This window comes from Pseudochaenichthys georgianus, chromosome 22, assembly GCF_902827115.2.
Source record: "Pseudochaenichthys georgianus chromosome 22, fPseGeo1.2, whole genome shotgun sequence".
NCBI classification, from domain to species: domain Eukaryota; kingdom Metazoa; phylum Chordata; class Actinopteri; order Perciformes; family Channichthyidae; genus Pseudochaenichthys; species Pseudochaenichthys georgianus.
Genome location: NC_047524.1, coordinates 1,561,089 through 1,585,027, shown reverse-complemented (window position 1 = coordinate 1,585,027; position 23,939 = coordinate 1,561,089). Strand labels below are relative to the sequence as shown.

The 23,939-nt window shown below is 40.5% G+C and overlaps 2 protein-coding genes across 6 annotated transcripts in view; both read left to right on the top strand.

Moving 5' to 3' along the window:
* The first annotated feature begins 513 nt into the window (after positions 1-513).
* On the top strand, positions 514-8,299 carry srsf5a (serine and arginine rich splicing factor 5a). 2 transcript variants are annotated; one of them, XM_034110845.2, is made up of 9 exons: positions 514-624; positions 1,560-1,612; positions 2,416-2,547; positions 2,636-2,706; positions 2,825-3,007; positions 3,234-3,312; positions 5,757-5,830; positions 5,914-6,018; positions 7,160-8,299. In XM_034110845.2, the coding sequence occupies exons 3-9, from the start codon at positions 2,416-2,418 to the stop codon at positions 7,653-7,655; spliced, it is 1,140 nt and encodes a 379-aa protein (XP_033966736.1). In that variant the 5' UTR covers positions 514-624; positions 1,560-1,612; the 3' UTR covers positions 7,656-8,299. The 2 variants fall into 2 exon arrangements, with proteins under 2 accessions (XP_033966736.1, XP_033966737.1); XM_034110846.2 differs by lacking the exon at positions 1,560-1,612 and having other exon boundaries at positions 521-624.
* A 5,128-nt stretch (positions 8,300-13,427) lies between these two features.
* pacs2 (phosphofurin acidic cluster sorting protein 2) overlaps positions 13,428-23,939 on the top strand; it is a 94,132-nt gene continuing 83,620 nt past the window's right edge. For 2 of the 4 annotated variants that reach the window (XM_034110826.2, XM_034110825.2), the window contains exon 1: positions 13,428-13,790. In XM_034110826.2, coding sequence (XP_033966717.1) covers positions 13,672-13,790 — 119 coding nt within the window. In that variant the 5' untranslated portion in view covers positions 13,428-13,671. The remainder of the gene's footprint in view (positions 13,791-23,939) is intronic. The other 2 variants (XM_034110827.2, XM_034110828.2) reach the window with 2 other exon arrangements.

Sequence of the window (23,939 nt, the reverse complement as noted above, 5' to 3'; positions counted from 1 at the left end):
TTAGATACTTGTTCTTTACTTGAGTATTTCCATGTTATGCTAGCCTACGTTGTACTTCTACTCCACTACTCAGAGGTAGATGGTGTACTTTTGCTCCACGTATTTAACACCTTTAGTTACTTTACAGATCTGGATGAATGATGTGAAATATAATCAAGTGTTACATCAGACTTTAGTTCCACCTGGAGTAAATTCACAAGCTACCCTGCAGTATGCAAAGTCATTCAATCTAGCTGCACCTTTACCAGCTTTGAGAAAACTTTATTGATCAATCATTATAAAACATATCATATTATTCTGAAATTGACCAAAATGCACAATGACCACTTTAACTTTTGATACGTTAAGTATATTTTGATGCTAATACTTATTTTGATTACAAAACGTTTACTTTTTCACAAAAAATAAATACAGTTCAACCTACAAACCTGGTTCAACCTACAAAAAAGAAAAACTCAACCCTGACAACCTATACACGTCACTTCCGGTTCTCTCCTCTTTCGTCTCTCGTATCTCTCGCCATTTTGATAAAGTCGCTCGACGCACACTGGAAACGAATCAGTTAAAGTTGAAGCTGCAGGAACGAAAGCATCTAAAACAGCGACAACCAGAGACCAATTCTGGGTAAGAATCACATTGAAATGATGTTAAATAATTATATGTTTCTTACAATTAACTAACAGTGGGGATATGTTTGCTTTTAACGTTTAAATTGTGTCTTTTGTAACCTAACGGTCGGTGGCTAACTAGCATGAAGCTAAGAGAAGTCCACCTCGAGGCGAGCTAACCGCTAGCATCTTTTATTAGCCTGTGTAAACATGGCCTGTTTTAAAGCAATGCTAAACAGTTAATTTAGGACTACATTGAGTAATATATTTCAGCTCTACACATTTCTTATTTCCAAAGACGCGTTATTCAAGGTGTAGTTGAGCATTTTAAAGTATAATTTAGTAACGGTTTCAATGTGTATTTTAGTAGTTAAGGACTAAATTAGCAGCAAAAAGTTGGGCCCAAGTGATGATTCAACCTATCGTTAATAAGACATTGCTCATTTGATTTATCTTACGGTACATGATCACATTATAGACGAGGTGTATATTTATCTAAATGGTAATTTTGTTCGACTGCGATATGATTTATTTAGGTGCTGTTGTGTTACCCAAACATGCAACGAAAAGCTAAGTTTGAATTGCAAAAAATGCCTGTTTTAGCTCAATGCTATGCAGCTAATTTAGGACAATATTTGGTAGTTTCCATCTCAGTACATTTGTTAATTCCAACGAAGCATTATTTAAGGTGGAATGCAAACGATCATTTTAGTAACGTTTTCTAAAGTTGGGCCCAAGTGATGGTTCAACCGTTCGTGAATATTGGTTACTATTAGATGTATTGAAACGACTAGTTATTTGATGTATCTAAAGTTTCATTATGTTTTGCTGAGGCGTATTATTCATTATATTGATGATATTCTTTTGTATTGTTTAACCACCGCAATGCCCCAACAAATTGTATAAAATTGTGATCTGTTAATTTACAGTGATTACTTTTTACATTTTTAGATCACAACGACCATCACTCAGTTGTCAGGAGTTTTGAAAAAGAAGATTCAACGGTAATTGTGTTAATGATAATGTGCATTCTACACGGCAGATGTGTTCAACTTTTAAGTTCATAGACACCAAATACTTTCATTATGCTGCATTTAGTTTTATCTAGGAAGAAAGGGGCCCAGTTTAGGGTTGATGGAGAAAATGTGTTTATACGTTGTCCTCTTAGTCTATTTATCAACCGGGGAAGACACATTATTACTTTGTTTGTTTACCTAGATTACAGTACTACCTCTAAAATGAACATGTAACTTCGTGCTGGTCCAACTACTGTGAACATAATGGTGTTCTTGTAGATGGAAATTATTGTATGGCTTTTGTGATTTATAACTTGTACTTTATTTTGCTAGAGACTTGGCTACTAGATTAAACATTTGGCAGACAAATGCTATTTAAAATATGCAGATTTGCATAACTTCACTAACAAAGCCAAACAATCCACAATGGTAATACAATTGAGTGGCTTAATTTTAAATGTTGGGGGAGGTAAGTTTCGGCTTGTGAGATCACAGTGGCCGTTTTAAAGTAAATACTGGTGAAACTGGTTTAACCAGAGGTTGCATATAATTTGTCTTTGATCTAGTTAAGGTTTACTCAGTTTCGCTTGTATTTTCAGTTTAGACTTGGCTTAATATGAAACTCCTTGAATCCTTTGCATGAAATAAAACAGGTTTCCCAAAACCAGAGTGTTCACAAATGGATCAGCTGCTCAAGATTGTACTTTGAATCTCTATTATAAAGTCAACATAATTCTCATCTCTATTCTGGTTAAATATTTACCTGGTCTTCTGTTTTTCCTTCTCCCCAGATGACAATGAGTGGATGTCGCGTCTTTATCGGCCGCTTGAGCCCGCACGCCAGAGAGCGAGACGTGGAGAAGTTCTTCAAAGGATACGGACGGATCCGGGAAATCAATCTGAAGAATGGATTTGGCTTTGTGGTGAGTGGCCCAACAACAAGCTGCAGATCAAAGAGTCCTGATCATGTTTTCCCAGCGTGAAAAATAACTTTTTGTTTTCTTTTCTCAGGAGTTTGATGACCACAGAGATGCAGATGATGCAGTGTACGAGTTGAACGGCAAAGAGTTGTGCAGTGAAAGGTAAAACTTACTTAAGCTTCATACTTGAATGTCATCTACCCCATAAATATATTGGAAATATATTGTTTGTTATTCATCCGATTATATTGTCCTAAAAATAAAAAAATCTTGTGTTCAGGGTCACTATCGAGCACGCTCGCTCCCGGAGAGGAAGAGGTGGTGGTCCCGGAGGAATGGGGGGTCGGTTCGGTGGTGGCAGTGACCGTAACGGTGGTGGTGGAGGGGGAGGAGGTGGCGGCGGTGGTGGTGGAGGGGGTGGAGGAGGAGGCGGCTACCGCCAATCTCGCAGCAGTGGTTCCAGGTATGTTAGCTTGAAAAATAGCTTCCTCACACTTTGATTAACCAGGGAAGAGTTTCACTTATTGAAAAGTGAAATATTCTGTTAATTCAGGTGTCAGGGAAACTTTTAACATAACATATATTTGACTCATGGGTATAATCAAGTGTTTGCTGTGAGGATAAAATAAGAAAGGTGTGTTATTATTATTATGTAATCGTATTAAAGGCTTTTGTGTTGGTTTGTGTAGACTGGACAGGTATGGCCCTCCAGTGCGGACGGACCACAGGCTCATAGTGGAGAACCTCTCCTCCAGAATCAGCTGGCAGGTAAGAGAGCACGGAACCTTCTCATGTATCTGATTACAGACCTTATTAAACTGTATATGTATCAACCTGTAATGTTTTTTTATTAATTAAACTTAGCAGCTTTCATTTGATTGGGCCGGGTCTATTTATCTGAAGTCAGATTTAGGAATGGGGCGATATGGGATTTTATCACATGTAAAGTTTCGTTTACCCTCAAGTGACGAGGCGAAGCAGATTTGAAAATGCAAAAATTATAATGAAAAAAAACCAGACTTAACACTTTTATAATCTTTTTTAAATTATATATATATAACCTTTGTTCATGCAACCTTTTTGATAATCGTATTCAGTTATTTTATAGCTGCAATATTTTTTAGTTATTGCCACTTACCCACATTTAGATTTTTTTTAAAATTACACTTTAAGCTGGAATATTTTTCTAATATTATTTGAGATCATTTTAAGAATTAAGAAGGATTTATTACCCTTTTTTTTTTAAAAATATATCATTTTTCTTAATAAATATAAGGGGACTGTTTGTCCAGTAAACTTGTATTGCCATTTTAAGAAACTATGATTGTAATTTAGTTACTTGAATATTTTTAAGTTCATAAAATGTTCATATCGTCCCTTCCCTAGACAGATAAAATAAAGGCAAGAAAGAACCCCAATAGATAGTTATAGAACCCCCCAGGCTTTTTATTTTTTACTTCACCTACTTACTATTTTTCCCAGACAAAAGCTAACAGCTAGGGATTCCAAAACAGTTTTGTTTTTTTGTAAAGTCTTCTCTGATATATAGAGTGCCACAGTGACGCGTCCTAAAACCCAGAAGTAAGTAGTATTTGACCTCTTCCGGTTCCTTCGACAAAAAGCAATGCCATTTCTCCATAGGATTTAGGAAAATAGCTCGAAATAAGGTCTGTGGTCGTTTTGTTCAGTCGGATAATATCCACATGTCTACTATTTTCGAATCGACAGATTTATGATTAGAAAATTATAAAAGTAGGGTAGACATGTGGATATTATCCGGCTGAACAAAACTTGATCTGTCTCTTAAATGTGTCAATCACAGACCTTATTTCCAGCTATTTTCCAAAATCCTATGGAGACATTGTTTTTTGTCAAAGGAACCGGAAAGAGTTTACATCCGGGTTTTAGGACGCGTCACTGCGGCATTCTTTAGTTTCCTTAATTAAATCTATATCTCAGAGGTGAATGCACACCCTCCTCGGAGGCGTGAGAAGTGTGTAGCGCCCTCTCCTGGTTGTTTTTCTGAATAGTGTCCATTTGGTGCCTCTCCTTACACGCAGTTGCCGCCGGTCTAAAGTCTTGGCTGGTGGTCTAGCGCAGGATACGGTAGCCTTAGGAGGTCCGTAGGCACAGTCTGGAGGTTCTGTGGGCTGGCACCCCCCCCCCCTACACTCTCTCGTTTGGGTCTTTTTCTGTTGCTGATGGAGCTGGGGGGGTGTTGGGTCGGGCAAACACCCCTCCCCCTACTTGCTCTCTGGTCTGGTGGGTCCTTGCTTTTGGAGGCCGGATGCTGGGTCAAGGCCGAGGTCGTTTCTCAAAGGCTTAACACTGCATTGGTTCCCATTTGCTATTTGGACAAGTGGCTCTATGCTAATATCTCCCTGGGTTTGGAGCGGTAAGTAGCATAAACTCATGTGATTGGGTTTGTTCAGGGTCGGGTGGTTCTGGGGGGAGTAGATGCTCAAAACATGTGAACACTTTAGGACTGCAGAGCCAAATCTTTAGGTCACATGACCAATATCTGGTCCTCTCACCAGGGCTGTACTGAAGAGTTTGACGTGTCGTTTATAACGTGACATTCAAAATCAGATTTTGATTACTATGCTGCTTTTTTTTGCATAACTAGTTATTGTTTCTGTTGGCATTTTTGCACAGTTACACATAAGGATAAGAACAGATGTTTTCAAAGTGGGAGGCAGATTTCCTGGAAGATAAATTGATTTGGTTACAGAAGTTTTCACATGTATAGTATGTAGGATAGCCTAACAAGAGTCATTTATTTATTTTGGGGGGTGGGCATTACATCAACAGTCAAACGAACACAAAAAACCTTTGGTACAGCCCTTTGATTTACCTAGAGTACTATTTTTTACGACCTCCAATAAATACACGGGCTTATCTCACATACCCAGACGCAATAATGAATGCAAAATAATGGGTTTTGTTAAAAATGTAAACATTAAGCTGCTGTTACCTGTCAGGCGTCTCTCTATGGAGTTGACTTTGTTTCTTTGATGGAGCCAATAAAATCAGTTCCAGGCGACACAAAGCTTTCTCTTTATGTTACCGCCACTGGGATGAAACGTACGTCAGAGCTTTAGAAAACTCAGTGTCACTGTTTGCTGCTCCTTTCTCCTGCAGGTCAGAGACGGATCTCTAACTCTCCAAAGTGTTTATTCTGCCTGTTTAATCCTGCTTTATGCTTTACACAGGACCTCAAAGACCTGATGAGAAAAGCAGGTGAAGTAACCTTTGTGGACGCTCACAGGCCCAACAAAAATGAAGGGTGAGTTTCTCATCCTCGGTTTTTTTTTAAACATTAAATACCGCTAAGAGTTTGTTCCTAATGTTTCTCCCGTGTCCCCTCAGAGTGGTGGAGTTTGCTTCACGCAGCGACATGAAGAACGCCATCTCCAAACTGGACGGCTCAGACCTGAACGGGCGCAAGCTCAAGATCTTTGAAGACAGCAGGAGGTCAGTTTCTCTTTAAGCATTTTTAGTGACGGGTTAGGAGTCAGCCTGATGGTTAAATGTTTAGAAAGTTACTTATTGTAACATATCTTTTAAATGTTAGAGATGTGCTTAAAATGTTGTATATTAATATTCTGCACTTATCCAAACATTTAACTCATGTGAACCAAAGATATTAAAAAAATATGTTATATATATTTTTGTCGCAAACCATACGCTAGCTAAGCAAAGCAAAAAACTCAATCGGTCAAATAAGTGAGTCCGTTTAATTTGTATTCAATGCAAAGAATAATTTGTAAATGTTGTTTTTCACTATAGCACTTAAAGGGGACCTATCATGCAAAATGCACTTTTCGATGTCTTTTATACATAAAGATGTGTCCCCGGTGTGTCGGGGAACTCACGCAGCGTCAGAAAATAAAACCCTCTCTCTTTTCCTCCGTACCCAAATCTCTAAAAACGGGGCTACAACGGAGCTGATCCAGATTTGCGTCCGATATGACGTAATATCTGAAATGTGGACCCACGGCCCAATCAGAAAGCTGCTATCAGAAACAATGCCCGACTGTTTTAGACGTAATATGGTCGGTGTTCACATTAGCATCGCTAACACTCAGAGCTAACCTGTACTGGAGAGCATGTGTGTGAAGAAGCAGGAAGTAAAAAGGAACTCAGCTTGTGGCATAACCGGCAAGAGAGAAAGCCTTTGAGCTCCAGACTGTTTCAGAGAGAATCCTTGATGATCCATGATATGGCGTTTCATCACGGCAGCATTTAGTTTAGTCAGTAGCTGCCGGGTCCCGCATGAGCTCAGACCCCAAATCAGCACTTTTGAAACATGAAGTGAAATAGAGGGATAGAATGTGTGATCCGTTTGGTATTTTGAGCAAAACACTTCCTAGACATGTTTTTTTATATATCTGAGACTTATGCTATTGCATGATAGGTGACCTTTAAGTTGCAATTTAGAAACCAAAATATAAAAAATTCTGCTTTAGTTATTTTGAATTTTAAACATGGCATACGGAGTTAGATATGAAAACGAGAGGAATAGCCAATAAGTTGCGTATTTTTTTCTTTTAAAGGAAACAAGTTAAATAAATTATATTTATTAATAATGTTCTTTTTTCTCCTCCCCCTGCAGTCACAGTAAGAGCCGTTCTCGTTCCCGCAGCTACTCTCGCTCCAAGTCCCGCTCCAGGAGCCGCAATCGCTCCAGGAGCCGATCCCGTTCTCGCTCCATGAGCCGAACCCCGGAGAAGAAGGCGTCGGGCGGTGGCCGAGCCTCCGGAAGATCCCCCTCCAGGTCCAAGTCCCGCTCCAGGTCCCGTTCTCGTTCTGCCCCCCGCCGATCCCGCTCTCCCGCCCGCCATTCCCGTTCTCCCGCCCCAAGATCTCGCTCTCCCCCTCCCAGATCCCGTACTCCCCCACCGAGATCTCGTTCTCCCCCTCCCAGATCCCGTTCTCCTACACCCAGATCCCGTTCTCCCGCCCCGAGATCTCGCACTCCTCCCCCCAGATCCCGTTCTCCGGCCCCAAGATCTCGCTCCCCCCCGGCGCCGGTTCCTAACAAACAGTCCCGCTCTCGTTCCAGATCTCGCTCACGTTCCCGCTCCGCCTCCGCTGACAGCAAACACTGAGGGAGGGGGCATGAAACAGACTCTCTCCACAGGCCTGTAGAGGGCGTGTCTTTATCTTTATTTTTAATCATTGGCTCTTTTTGTTAGTTTGGATGTGCTTCCCCAGGAAACCTGAAATTCCCGCCCTTTTTTGAAATCCTCTCTTTATTTGATGAAATCCAGAACGACAGAAAACACTGATTCTCCGTCGGCCATGTTTGATTCCATCCACCCCCCTGTGCGTTCAGACGTTAGCAGGGATTCATTACTCCCTGAAAATGTTCATGCGTGGTTTTTGTGTGTACCGTGAGCTCCTGGCATTGCCGTGAAACTGTGAATCTGACACGTTGTTGCGTTCACTGACCTGTTGTGTGAACGTCATTGTGTTTTATTTCTTGTTTAATGATCATTCATTCGTGCTGAATCAGGACCTCTGCGTCTCCGTTTTACTTATTTTATCTGCGGCCTCGGCCTGTGGGGCGTTTAGTTGAGCAGGAACAAATGTCTCTGAATAAGGTTATTGATTTGATACGAATAAAAACTCACTGCGTATTGTCATTACATTTTTTTTTTTTTAGTAAGAAGGAACAGTGAATTTTCTTTTAATACTTTGTGAATGTGGGTCTGTGCAGTTCTGACAAATAAAGCTTTCACAAACTGTTGAAGTTCTCCTCAGTGTTTCATTCTGTCCTGCAGTTATAACGGCACCAACTGAAAATTCAATTTCATATAAAGGACTAGATTGGCATTTACATAGTTTGATTTTAAACGGCAGAACATTTGATGTGATTAGTTTGGAATCATAATATCTGAAATGTGTAACTTATTAAAAATAATTAATTTAACAAAAGCCTCTTGTAACACAGACACACAAAGTGGAAATGTACACATCGTGTTGGGCAAACTTCTGAAGCAATTGGAAACAGTACTCCGAGGGGAGCTGGAGCTTTGATGGTGGTTTATTTGGAGTTACGGCAGGAGAGTTGGCAAGAGGTGCTGTGTCACGAGTTGACACAGCGGTTGCCAAACCATTTCTGAAGAACTCTTTCTGTAGCTCGAGGTCTTAACTAGTTCGGAGTGTAATAATCAACATTCTTCATCAGTGAGACTAAAGCAAACTTTCTATCAGAGAAAAAAAAAGTCTGGTCACCCCCAACACAAATAGTCACGTAATGGGCCAACCTTTATTAAAATACATCAATATGAACGTGAGCATTCCTTTAAAAAAAAAAAAAAGACCTTGCTAGAACAGTGATAATAAAACAATGCTCCATAAGTCTGTGTGGTCAAAAAAATAAATACAATTGTGCAATCCCTTTGCTAGAACAATAAATTATAATACTTTGCAATCTGTGCAAAAAATGAAAAGAAAGAAAATGCTGATATTACATTACATTGCATTTAGCTGACGCTTTTATCCAAAGCGACTTACAATAAGTACGTTCGACCAGGAAGACACAACCTTGAAGAAAACAGAATCATATAAGAACATCAGGTTTCATAGAGCCAAACATTTCAAGTGCCACTCAACTGGCTTTAGATAAGCCAGTCCTTTATTAGTATATAAGATATTTGGCCAAAAAGTCTCATCACAGCATGAGTGGCTGCAATGAGCCTGTTTTGCACTGCAGATTTCTTCACGCGGTTGCAGGCCAGAGATTTATTTTTGGGGTAGCTTGATGTTTCATAGAGGGTGCACAAACATTTAGGGTTTCCCATTAATGTACCGCTCGCTACAGTGGAATGTTCTACTGCAACATTCCTCACGCAAATACACAACGTACCCACGACTGTTACAATGAAGGCTCGATAATCAGCTCACGGCATATAGGTGTAAGCAGGGGTAAAGTGCTATTTTTTATAAGTGGGGAGTGGACCTCATCCTCTAGGGGGGTCCAGGGGCAAGCTAAAGTTACAATTATCAATCTGGTGCACTTTGAGAGCAACATGAGAGATCTATGGATACATCTCTCAGCACCCATTTGAAACAGAACTGTAAACAGATTTACTTTTTCTTTATGGATATTTTACAAATCACTCCTTTTAAACTTTATTCTTTTTTTACTGTCATATAGTATTTCATACCTGTTTTTCATTTATTCTCTTTTTTTTTATAACTATGATGATCATATGAAGGTGTGCCTCGGAAATAATTGTTTACATTAATCGTGAATAAAACGTTTGAGACCCGGCCACTGAGATAACACAGAGAGTCCTTTGGTTCACTGAGCCTCTCAGTCTGACAAGAGGTTGTTGAAAAAGCTCGCTAGCACCGGAAGCTAACAACAACGATCTCCGGTACCGGTGCGTTCTCGCTCCCCTCTCTCTCTCTCTCTCTCTCTCTCTCTCTCTCTCTCTCTCTCTCTCTCTCTCTCTCTCTCTCTCTCTCTCGCACGCACACAAAATGGCTCGTTACACACACGCACACACAGAGCCGAGCTTGAATGAAACACAGAGACCCAGACGTATTTGTACTGTAGCATATTATTTTCGAATCAATCATTTTTCAAATTATTAAAAAAAAATAATGTTTCTCCTGGTCTCTCTCATGCCCCCCACTTTGAGAAACACTGGACTAAAGCAATATGGACCCTGAATCTAACTAGAGCTCTCGTCCATAGAAAAGAATGTGCGCCAGGGAACCTTCGACCCTGAACAGTAAACTACCTCATGGCGGCTTGTGCGCTGTCATAGACTGGCAACAACAATGCGCCCAAGCTGCCCCTCCACAAGAGAGATAGCAGCAACACCCAAGGCCGTACACAGGGGTCTCAAACTCAAATACACAGTGGGCCAAAATAAAAAAATCGTTACTAGTCGAAGGCAGGACTGGTTCAATGTTTTTTGCAGAACTTATTGAAATGAACTTATTGCACATATTAAACCTGGAACTAACAAAGCTTAAATTATTGCCTATAAAAACAACATTAAACATTAAATAATCAGTTTCATTAATTTCTTATGGCTCTATCTGCAGCTTCTCCAGAGTCATTTCTGATGAGTACATTTTCCCACAGGCCAACAACAGCTTCACAAAACTATTTCCTTCAAACATGCCCTGTGCAGAAGGAAGCATCCATTGAACTCAGGTTGCTGCTCTGAGATGCTAGTTCAGATACTTGGCATCTCATCTCTGGTGCAGGTCATCAATGTTTGGGCTCAGGCTCTGAGCGGAGAAGACCCTCAGGGTGGAGTGAAGGCGTGCGTGCAATATACCGGCGGGCCAGATCTAATAGTATTTAGACATTATCCTGCGGGCCGAAATTAAATCCACCAAGGGCCTGATTTGGCCCCCGGGCCTCGAGTTTGACACATGTGCTGTAGACCCATGGGAAAGGAGACAGTGAGAGGAGACAATTAAACACCAGCTCATTTTAATCCTTGAAGTGACCCAGTTCATGAAGTCCCTGAAAACAATAACAGATAATATATAATTATATACGAATGTGAACTTGAGAATAATAAGGTCACTCAGTATTTCAGCTTCACCACAAGGTGGCAGTGTCTGCTTTCAGTAACATTTCAACAAACTAGAAAATACAAGTCTGTGTGCATAAATGATCAATATTTATTATAATAATGACTGCTTTCATTCATAATTAGGTGTTGGCGCATGTGTAGTAGTGGGTATAGGTGGGTGGTTTCAAATGCACCACACTGCGTAATAAGGGAGGAGTTGCTCTTTCTCCTCTGCAGGGGGCACGCGGACATAAAGGTGTGTGAGTTCGCAGTGTGTGTGTGTGTGTGTGTTTCGGATATCTGTTCCAGAGGAGTGTGCAAAACGCATCTTCAGGAGAGACCTTCAATGACGTTGTCCTGTGACTGTATGAGGAGTGATTGATGCCAGATGAGCAAGCTGAAGAAGACTCAGAGCAGTGAAGGTGTTAGGTTTAGTGCCACCAGTTGAAAATAAATCTAGTCATAATGTTATTTCTGACACATCCACATATGTATATGTTTTGGGTTTTTATGTGCCCTGTGAAAATACGGAGGAATAGGGCCTTATTTTTTAGATCTGAGAATAAAGGCATCGAACAGAATATTGGCTTTACCTTTTTCAGAATTTCATAATCACATTTTTCTATCATCTGTTTTTCTTTCTCACGATTTCGACCTTTTAAGAATTTTGACTTTTTTTTCTCTCGTAAATTTTGACTTTTATCAGAATTTTCACCTTTCAGCAAAATTCTGAATTTTTCTCACCATTTTTAATTTTTTTCATAATTTGGAATTTTTATCAGAATCTAAATCTTTTCTGTCAGAACTTTATTTCTTCCGATCTGTAGAAAATGTTCACGTGGCCCTAGCCCTAATCCTCTTCTCTATGAACAAGTCTGCACATTTGAAATAAACTCAATTGTATTAAGTATATGACCAGTGGCGACTGATCATTAGGGGCACAGCCCCACCTAGTGTCAGCAGAAAGTATTACAAATAATGATTACAACAAAATGCAAAAAAATAAAATATATAAATATATTTTAAGATCATGTTTAATCTTCTGATTTGTCTGTATATTGCTGTTTTAGTCTGTGCTCTTCTAATTAGTGTCTACAGTGTGTGCCTATTGAGCTGTTTAGAGCCATGTGGGACAAAACCCGATCCTGCCCCTCCCTCTCCCTGTCTAAGTGAACGGTGACTGTAAAAACTACACTGCACATGCTCAGAGTATTGTCCAATTTAATCTGTGTGGCAACATTTTTACCATAGGGGCACTGACCTGCCATCCCCACCATACATCATCACACATAATTCAGAGCTGATTGGCTGTAAGTATGTGTGCCGCGAAAAGTGTGGTGTGTGAAGAGGAGACGAGAGAGCTGCAGTGACGCGTCCTAAAACCCGGAAGTAAACTGCGCATAGCTTCCCTCGACAAAAAAGCAATGAGATTTATCCATAAGATTTTAGAAAATAGCTCCAAATAAGATCTGTGGGAAACGTAGCTGTTAGATAAATGCACGTTTTGTTCAGCCGGATAATATCCACATCTCTGCCCTACTTTTATCATTTCCGAATCATAAATCTATCGATTAGATTAGATTTATGATAGACTTTTGAAACTACAAGAAGATAAGGAGGACTTTTACAAAAAAGTAAGAGGTTTTTGTCCAGAAGGATAGGCAAATGGACTTCATCTTCAAGTCAAGGTAAGACCGCAATTTTATTGAAAATGGGATCTTACTAAGAGAGAACAATTCAATATTTAAATGATAAAATTACATTTTTTGGGTGTCCTTTTGTTGAACTGTCTGTTTAAAATTAATCTAAGCATCAGACAAAAAAAGCTTATATTTATTTTGATTTAGGTCAAAATATAATATTTGTAAACCTGAAGAGTCAGTGCCAGTATCTCACCAGCCATGAATCTCACTGCACGTCACTGCAGAAGCTTATATATAGACATCTACGTTTTTTATGCCCCACCACTTTTGGACATATAAAAACACACATTACTGTAAAAAAATATGCACACAGTATATCTTTATTGAAGTGAAAGGACAGAAGTTGTATTATTATGTAAATATGTGCAATGGTACAAATAATAATAATAATACATTTATTTTGTAATGTACCTTTACAGGTGCTCAAAGTCGCTTTACAGAGGTAGTGAAAAAGGACAACAAATAAATATAGTAAAAGTCACATTAAATCCGAGCCATAAAACAACAATCACACATTGCCAGTTTGAAGAGGTGAGTGCAAACACTGAGTGACACATGAAGACTGGAAATCCCTGACACTTTAATTCATGAAAGATGAGTCTCTTCCTGCCCCTCCTCTCTCTCTCTCTGGGTGTGGCACTGATCGCTCCTCATACTCCCGGAGCAGCAGCGTGGTAAACACTCTCTCAGCTCTGAGGCTCCACGGCTCCGGCTCTCTCTGCAGCTCCTACCCGACCTGAGGCCGGGGACATGAGCTCCACTTGCGCCCTTCACATCGCACCGTGAACGGGCTCTGTTTACCGGACACCCAGGACACCGTGACCCGGTGTTTACAGCTCGGTGTCGGACCCCCTTTACCCCTATTCACCGGGACCATGGCGGAGAGAAGTGGCCGGTTGAGTTTCGCCGGCAGCGGGGCTCTCAACAGACCGGTGCCCATGAACCTGTTCGCCACATGGGAGATCGACGGCTCCTCCCCGAACTGCGTCCCCAGGTAAGGTGCACCGATCCCCGGCCTTTTAACTTTAAGGTGCAGCTGTCATCCTGCAGCCGCTAACCTGCAGCTGCACGGCGGCTAGCTGCATGATATCTTACCGGGGAGGGGGGGGGGGCATGCAGGCCTGCAGAGGGCTCGTGCACCCATCTGCACCGGGAACATGCAGTCATTAACATGCGTTTAAAGTGGCGTAGCACAGTAAACTCATAACATGCACGATAAAGGTGTTTCCTGGCAGTTTATTTTTGCATAATGAATTAAGTGCTACATTATACATGTGTTTACCATCCCTTCTGTACTGTAGTTGAGTTTAAGCAGCTTTGCCAGAGTTTATTTGATTGTTTTGTATTATTATTTACTTATTGGTTTGTCTATGACCTTTGGGGCACTTTTTGACTCTTTTTTGGTGTTATAATCTGTGTATCACATATAGCTAAATAAATATGCATATACAGGTTGGCTTTACACAGACAACACATACACACTCTGATTAATAATAATAATAATAATAACAACTACAACAACAACAACTATAAAGGTGTTTATTACTACTACTCATATGTAGTTCATCTAGGAGTTTGCTTTTATTTTATTTGCAATGTTTGGTGAAGTTAACTCTGCTTTCATTACTGTCATTGAGCTCTGCATGCATATTTGTTTCATATATTCATTTTTCATTTACATGTGAACAAGTGGGAACTTTTTTACAATTAACTCAATTAATGCCACATTTTGTTATATATTACATTTTTTTTGTATTAAGTTTCACATCGCTTAAAAAAGGGAATACGTTTTGGCTTCTCAACATCGACAACTGCTACACTCACATTATTCTGCTTATTTTGTTGGTAGATTGTTGTTGTTTGACATGCGATATGACTTTAAAAATCTATCACAATGCTATTTACCCAATAATGATCCCGCATCTCTTTTTGCAGGCAAAGAATACGTTTTTTTAAATTATATTTTTAGTTACCTTGTCATTTTAATCCTTTTTTACTAACCTCAGTCAACTGAAGTTCACTTCATCATTACCAAAACTATATTTCTTACCATTTATGTTCCTCTGCTGTAGTTTCCAGTGTTGGTCCATATGTTATCAACGTCTTAGTGGAAACGTGGCTTATTATACATTATAAACTCCACTTGACTCCTAGCTGCTGTCAGATTTGTGTTGTCCCTGTGGGGAAATGAGATGTAGGGTATATGTGTGTGTTTCTGAGAGTTATTTTAAAGTGATGACTGTCTCTGCTTAGCCTCTTTCTGTCCTCTTAAGGTAGTACCATCAATGGGTGTCACATTGCTTTAAGCTGAAATAAGACGTCCAGGAATAAAATATCTGATGTTTTTCAATCCTCCGTGACCCTGCTCGTCTTTTAGCGTCATGCACAGAGCGGGATTTTATTAAATAGAGACTTAATTTCCTGTATTTGTCAGTAAATCTCAGCGGTGTCTGCAGCTCTGCATCGAGCGCCGTCCGTTTGTTAATCAGGCGTCAGATTCAGAGATTCAGACTCTTTAAGTGGATAAATAAACTCTGCTGTCCTTCGGAGGAGGATCTGTTCCTCTGCTTCACTGTCACTGCTCACTTCTCTCGTGAAGGGATACTGTGGATGTTTAACCCTCCTGTTATCCTCACATTCACTTTACACCCTTCGTCCTCTGGGATCAATTCGACCCCAGTAGTTTAAAACTCACGACAATGATCATATTCCAAATTGTAACCACTCTGGTGCTTTAGCTATCTGAGTGGACTACCTAAATAACCATTTAAATAAAACCCTACCCTGACCTTCCCCCCCACAGACCCCTTTATACATCCAGAATTCTTATTATGTGACTATCAAAAAATATATAAATCACCATAAAATGTCACGGACTGAAATAAAATGTTAAAGTCAGATCTTTTTGAAGTTGTTAAAGGACCATAACTAAACCAGAGGGTAGTTTTGTTTTACAATGATACATTTGCATGTCAGAGTCACCTCAATATCGTCCTACACAATCAACACAGATATGTGTAAAATATTGACATTTTTATATGTGTTATACTACTAAAACATCCTAAGGAACACCGATGCGTACAGGACATTTAAAAAAGATCTTCATGTTGATTTTATGTTTACCCTTAGTCCTCACTAAAGTCATGAAATACTGAATGTGAACCATTTTTTTTTAGATACGTTAAACATTGAATAACAGGAGGGTTAATCACCTTTATTCAAATATATTTCCATACCAATATCAGTTTGAGTGTACGCAATGTTTAGAGTATTTGCACCGCATTGCCTTGACAACCTTTCTGATGTAATCTTTGCTCTCTTTAAAGCCACCAGACTCCATTGGAAAAAAAACATGAATTTATTCCTGCAGAACACAGGGGATAGATTTGTGGCATTTCAACAATAAAGTTGTAATATTTGATGATTAATACGTGATTTTTGAGTTACTTTTCCAAGAAAAAGTCGTGATATCTCTAGAAAATATCCAGAGATTGCGAGGATAAAGTCGTGACATTTTAAGCGCAGCATCTGAAGAATAAAGTTGGAAATGTTGGAAATGAAACCATAACCTATCCAGGATACGGTCGGGAAACGTTGAGAATAAAGTCATTATTCAACCAAAACAAAGTACAGACATCTCGAGAATAAAGTTGGAATTTATTTTAAATTAAGTCCCATCAGTACGTGAATAAAGTCATGACTTATTTGAGGATGACTCTCCAGAGATTCAGATCTGCTAATATCCTTTTTCTTTGAACCCTTCCACAAATATTCATACAAATCAGACGGGTAGTTTCTCTGTAATCCTGACAAACCAAACCGATCATATCACCTCTCTGGTGGACGAGAATATTTTATAATTAGTTTCTAAAATTAAGCTTTTCAGCGTTCAAAGAGGTGAAGCAGAAAGACATTTGTTCAACATGTTTTTAAGACCTCAAGGACAAACACACAGTGGGTGTTTCTCAATGTCGAGTACGCTTGCTTGGTAGCACATGTCTTCCGAGTCACTTCCTTCAGAAGCTAGGCAAGAATCCTTCCTGGCATTCGGAAAACGAAGAGTGGAACAGGCGAGCAAGTGTGCAGGTGTGCGTCATATGAGACATTACATTTTCCGCCACAGATTTTGGGGAAATTGGTCCGTGCGCAAAGCATTGTGGGGATTTTAAGACCGCGGAGGATACAGATGTGCAGCCTCGAAACTTCCCGCAACGAAGGATTCCGGGCTCGGTAGAATTCCAAGGAGAATGGACATTGGAACAGTCCTTCGGCGGAACTCAATGACGTAGCATCCTTGAAATAGTGGCTCTGGAGCATCCTTCCTTGACATTGAGAAACACCCAGTGCTTCAGTCACTTTGGATATACTTGATTTTTTTTTTTTTTGGATAAATTTGCCAAATCCCTAAAGACTCAGATCTGCTCATGTTTTCTTTAAACCAAGCCACCTTCCACCAATCCTCACGAAAAGCCTCAGGGGAGATAAATCCTGTTTTTGCAGATTTTGTCTCTGAAGCTCATCATACAACCTGTGCCGAGATCAGTGTTTTCTCACACTGAATCTGTTGTAGGTTAATTATTCTCACACTCAGCCAAATGCTCACTCATCAGAGCGGCTGGTAACATATTGATGCTTCAGTTTGTAATGAATCATGTTGTATACATTTATCTGGACTCATAATCACGTTAGTGTGCCAGCAGCAGTCTGTGTTAAAAGGATGCTTCAACATTTTAAGGACATTTTCTTTCCTTTATTAGTTGGATAAAAACATCGATACCACTCTCATAACTGAAGCTGCAGATCAATTCTGATCCACGCCAAGAAATACTCCTTGAACTGCAACTAGATACTTAATTAAACAAACAAAATATAAATTTATGAGGCTCTTGAGCAGGTTTCACCTTCAGATAGAGCTATGCTAGCCGTTCCCATCCGCTTCCAGTGTCTATGCTAAGCTAAGCTAACGAACTCGTGGCTACAGTTTCATATTTAACCTACATTTTTAAAAAGACTTAGTGAGAATTGTCAGGTCATAAATGAAGTGTGAATTCATGTACTTCTTAGTTTGTCAAAAAGACCTGGACGTCAAGTTTTCTTTGTAATTTAGTTTAAAGTAAATATAAAAAGACAGACTGTGTTTTTAAGGCGAGACACTACAGGTCGATGTTACTGTCCCATTTACACGGGAACGTTTACGCACCGTATGCGTTTTCAAAAAAGTCTTCCGTTCACACCTATGGTTGACACGCATTCGATTCATGTAACGTGTCCGTTCCCATGGTCCGTTCACACGAGACCGCTGGAAACGCTGTAGTACATAGGCCTGTAGGTGGCGCTGCTGCCGCCACAAAATACACCAAAATCAGGGAAGAAGACCCCGGAGCATGGTTGCCATGGTTGCCCTTCTGTTTATTCTCCGCGGTGGACGGCGTGGTCTCCTGCTGTAATTCTCTCCGGTAGTCCAGCAGCAGATGAAAAACCCCCACCTCTCCGCCTCTTCCAACGGACGAGGGGACCGTGCGGCAGAGTTTCCGTTAACATTTTCTTTCGCCGGTCAACATGTCCGTTAAAGTTTAAATCTTCCGTACAAAATTAGAAAAGTGCCGTCAGATGTCTTCTTTGTTATTTATTGAGCTTTAAAACAAATTGATAACGACTCTATATAATAATATAATAATAAAAAACGGAGTCTCTCTCTCTTCCTCCCCCTCTTCTGACAGCCCAGCAGCTGATCTCTGAGCAGGAGACGTGGGGAGAGGGAGGCGGGGCTATTTCATCGTTATCAGGAAATGTGCGGGGTCCGTTTCTATCGTTTTGTTACGGCCTCGTGTGAACGAAAGGGCTATACGCAAAATAAACCATGCGGATGCAACCCGTATCGTCCTCGTGTAAACGGGGTCTAAAGTGCTAAATATACAGTGCTTTTATTGTGAAAGGGTGGAAAGGGAAGCTGACAGAATAGGATCCTCGAGAGAACCAAGATAACCACATTAAGCAATCATCACGTGTCCATCAATATAAGCATCAAACTCAAATGAAAGCGCCGAGTAAGGCGTTTTTCTGCAGTGGGCAGCGGTTGCATTTCTGCACATCAGCCCACAGGCGGGGGGGATCTGGGGGACGGCGGGGGAGTTTGAAGGGCCCTCGAGCAGCAGCTGGACGTCGTGTTTCAGGCTGAGAGACGTCCCCTCGCTGCAGGGACACTCGCTGCTTTGTGTCCTCGCTGCAAACACTGCGGGAATTCAGAGTAGGAAGAGGAGCGTTGGTTCAACTTCTGCTGTTCCTGTTCTCTAGGGAAGTTCGGGAGTTCAAACATGCTGGTGATAGCGGATTTAAACTGTCATAGATTAGGGTGCTTACGGAAAAGTTCACCATCTCAGTTATTAGAATGATGAAACAGCTTTTCAAGAAGTCTCAATGCTCACTGGAAGGTTAGTGGGGATGAGATTTCAAGGCAAGGCAAGTTTATTTATATAGCACTTTTCAACGCAAGGCAATTCAAAGTGCTTTACAAAAAAAAATGAAAGACATTAAGCATTAAAAAAAGAAAAGCTAATAAAATAAACATTAAGGAAAAATACATGATTTCAGACGTATATCAAAAGATACAACGCTCCTCGAAATGGATCTGAGGAACTCTCATATGTTCTTGTTGCTACGGTATTTTCTCTTTAATAAAAGAGACATATTTCTTTGATTTGCAAATAGAGTTGCAAAATTCCGGGAATTTTCAAAAATGGAAACTTTCCTTGGGAATAAACGGGAATTTTCTAAATTGAAGGTGGGCTCTTCAAAGGGAACTTAAATATAGTTGGGGAAAGTATCTTTTAGCATAATCTTGACTAAAACAAACAGATGCCAGTCAAGTACACGTGAATATCCATGCCATAGCACACTGCTTACTGCATGGCTTTGAGACCACACCCTACAGGCGCTGTGCATTCCTCCATCCCGTGCACACATGGTTTCTAGAAGACTGGATCCCACTTTTGAGCCCAAAGCAAAAGACGAGTGAAGCCACATCTTTTCATTTAACATTTTGAATGGGACTCTGTGGGGATTTTTGTGGGGTTGGGGGGGATGAGTAATATTTAACTCAACATTCCTGTTTTCGTTCTTCAATGAAACAAATAAGTGTTCAATAAAATAATTAAAACTTGTTCTGTTCTACTTAAAATAAAATAAAAATTAATTAAAATCTGTTGAAATGTCGTGTTTTTTGTTTAATTTTGCATCGAATATTTCCAAAATTGCCCAGCTTAACTAAGTGTTCGCCCCTTTGCAACCCTATTGCAAAGTATCTGTAGTATTATAGTAGTAGAGTAATAACAGAGTCACTTTTGGCGCCATGTCCTTTTTCATATTCTGTATTCTTACACTGCAGTTTTAAAAAGCTGCACGATTGAGTCCTAAAACCCTGACATTACTCAGCATCTGATCACTTCCTGTCCCCTGCTCTGGAGGTCAATGTTATAAATCAACAGTTTATACAAGAACAGCTGAGGCAATTAAACAATTAACAGCTTGAAAGATAATAATACAACTGGAAACATTTTTGTAATTCAAGGCAGGACTTTTACTTTCAAAGAGTACTTTCACAGTATGGTATTCTGAATACTTCTTCTTTGACTGCTCATGAAGTCAAGCGGTCACCAAGGTCAGTAGGATGTATCCTCTGGGCGTCATGGATGCAGTCGTTGAGATGTTTCAGTATCAAAGTCTCTGCTGATAAGTTCCCTTTGTCAATTTGCCTTTTTGTAAATCAGAGCGTTACGTAAGATATCCAGATATCCTCCATCCTGCTGATGCAGCGCGTCCTGGAGGACAGACAGGACACACACACACACACACGCACGCACGCACGCACGCACGCACACACACTGCAGACCGATCAGCTTAGCCTCCAGCTGACTTTCCTCCTGCCTGTTTTTTATGTTCTGTTATTATTTCCCTTCAGACTTTATTTATTTTTAAATAACCATATGATCTTATCTGTTCAGTTCTCCGCTGCGATATAAATCCACAATGACCCTGAAAAACACCGGCACACTACGGTGATTTTAGTGAAGCATGTGTTTGCACCGTCTGAAGTTCTGATATCATACGGCTGATTAAATACAGACATAAACAAGGGTCAAGGACGTGGCTTAACGGAAGCTATTGAGAAACAGCACAGCAACACAGGAAGGAGTGTTCTACTCAACATGTTTTACTACCGTTGGTCTTGATCAACTGCAATATAAAAGTCCTGTCCTATGAAAGCAGCACAATGATGTTCCCATGTCCGGTTCAAACATATAAATTTAGATATATTCGATTTATAATTTATTCCATTTTTGTTTTTCCGAGTTAACTATTTATTGCTATTGATTGATTTCTCTTTCTCAGCCAGCTGATACATTAGAATTAATGTTAAATTGAAAATAAGACTTTACTCTCAGAATCAAAGGGGCTGGTTTCTCTTCTTTCCTTAAAGGTCATCTGTTATGCAAAATCCTCTTCTTCATGTCTCTTCTACATCAACATGTGTCCCCTCTTCTCCATCTCTCTTCTACATCAACATGTGTCCCCTCTTCTCCATGTCTCTTCTACATCAACATGTGTCCCCTCTTCTTCATGTCTCTTCTACATCAACATGTGTCCCCTCTTCTCCATGTCTCTTCTACATCAACATGTGTCCCCTCTTCTTCATGTCTCTTCTACATCAACATGTGTCCCCTCTTCTTCATGTCTCTTCTACATCAACATGTGTCCCCTCTTCTCCATGTCTCTTCTACATCAACATGTGTCCCCTCTTCTTCATGCCTCTTCTACATCAACATGTGTCCCCTCTTCTCCATGTCTCTTCTACATCAACATGTGTCCCCTCTTCTTCATGTCTCTTCTACATCAACATGTGTCCCCTCTTCTTCATGCCTCTTCTACATCAACATGTGTCCCCTCTTCTTCATGTCTCTTCTACATCAACATGTGTCCCCTCTTCTTCATGTCTCTTCTACATCAACATGTGTCCCCTCTTCTCCATGTCTCTTCTACATCAACATGTGTCCCCTCTTCTTCACGTTTCTTCTACATCAACATGTGTCCCCTCTTCTTCATGTCTCTTCTACATCAACATGTGTCCCCTCTTCTTCATGTCTCTTCTACATCAACATGTGTCCCCTCTTCTTCATGTCTCCTCTACATCAACATGTGTCCCCTCTTCTTCATGTCTCCTCTACATCAACATGTGTCCCCTCTTCTTCATGTCTCTTCTACATTAACATGTGTCCCCTCTTCTTCATGTCTCTTCTACATCAACATGTGTCCCCTCTTCTTCATGTCTCCTCTACATCAACATGTGTCCCCTCTGTGGAAAGAGACTCTGAAAGTTTCAGGAACAAAGATTCTCTCTCTTTTTGATCCATTTCTATAAAAACCTGTCTGAAAATGAGCTGATCAGATTTTGGCCACTTTATGATGTCATAACGATGTGTTGTCTTGTGTAACCATTAGCCAATCAGCAACCAAGGTAACCCCCCCCCCCCCCCCCCACCTTATCACCTGAATCTCCTCCTAGAGCACCATTGTGGTTTTTTAACCAATCATGTCTCAGAGGGGCGTGGCCAGCAGCAGCTCATTAGCATTTAAAGCTACAGACACAGAATCAGCACTTTTGAAACAGGGCTGAAACAGAGGGGATTATGGGTAATGCTGCAATAATCTGTTTTGGTATTTGGAGACCAATAATATATGAATAATATATGAAAAACAGTATAATAGGAGACATTTAAGTAAGACTTTTAAAGCAGGAGTCGTTTTACAGTGTGATATTCCTGCTTGTAGTAAATGCCACTGGTGTAAATGAATCCAGAAAAGCCGGTTTAATCTCCACGGTTACACAAATACACGGAAAATAAATCACATTTACTCTCCCTTATTATCTCTGTGTGACTCTAATAAAATGTCCCACCTCACTTGTTATTCTACAGCTGAATTACCACCCTGAACTGTTTGTGTTATTCTGACGTTTACATTTTGCACTGGAGGCATTTAGTCTGCTTTATTATTCGCCGCAGTGCTTCTGATTTATTTCCTCAAGTCTTGATTTGTCCTCTCGGTCTTGTATTGTTTCATCTCGCTGGTGGAAATGTGAATTCTCCTGCAGAGGTGGGTAATTGTTGCTGGGTGTTTAAATTAGTGCTGTCAAAATTATCGCGTTAACGGCGGTAATTAATTTTTTGAATTAATTGCTTTAACGCATTTAACGCATGTGCAGAATGGCCCGCCCCATACGTGCCATCAGTGGCAGCGCCAGGGTATGGCTGGGGTAGGCTACACCCATACCAAGAAATGGCTTAGCCCCACCATGAAAAATGATGTTAAAGTAAGCAAAATAAAGTCTGCCAACTCGTGCCGAGTAAATTGCACAGACAGCAGTTAGTAAGATTGATTTCAGTAGCCACGGTTTTGAAAACTTTTGTCACGTAGTGATCGTCTTCTCAATAGAACATCTTTGATAACGGCGTGGTGTTGTTGCAGGAAGTCCCGACGGAGAATACTCTTGCTGTAGTACAGGGCAGAGCCATATAATAGTAATAATATGGCTCTGGTACAGGGGTGCACATAACTGGTACGCAGGTTATGTGCGTAATCTGAAATGCGTACCGTCACTTGTGTCACAAAGCGCATTTGCGTACCGACGTACTTGTGAAGCTTTTCCAGAAGGCGGTTAGATCACCGGACGACAGAGTCGGTCTCCGTGTGCACAGACAGGGCTGCTGTTAACGTCGGTCTGTACAACGGAACTGTGCCAAAACTACGCCAACCGGCTGCGGAGGGAGACTCCCCCCTTCACTGGAGAACTGCGCTAAAACAGCTGATCACAACGTTCACACTCTGTGGTCACGAAGTACTCCACTAGCGCGCCCCCCCCCCTCTGTCGACTTTCCTGAAGTACTCCCCTGTTGATAGAAATCAACACGTTATGAATTAAGACCCCACGGTTTGATGATTGATAGGTGTGTGGGTTGTCTTCAGGCCCGGTTCTACGGGGGTGCATAAGGGTGCATTGCACCCTCAGTTGAGTTGTTATGCACCCTCATTTGAAAAATGAAAAGTGAAAAAATATTACATATATAATAATAATAATAATAATAATAAG

What these genes read in the sequence shown, in the direction of transcription:
- srsf5a (XM_034110845.2), top strand. Translation starts at nt 2,416, where the DNA reads ATGACAATGAGTGGATGTCGCGTCTTTATCGGCCGCTTGAGCCCGCAC. An exon ending in CCTCCAGAATCAGCTGGCAG is followed by an intron (nt 3,313 to 5,756) that starts GTAAGAGAGCAC and finishes TGCTTTACACAG; the next exon opens with GACCTCAAAGACCTGATGAG. An exon ending in AGGCCCAACAAAAATGAAGG is followed by an intron (nt 5,831 to 5,913) that starts GTGAGTTTCTCA and finishes GTGTCCCCTCAG; the next exon opens with AGTGGTGGAGTTTGCTTCAC.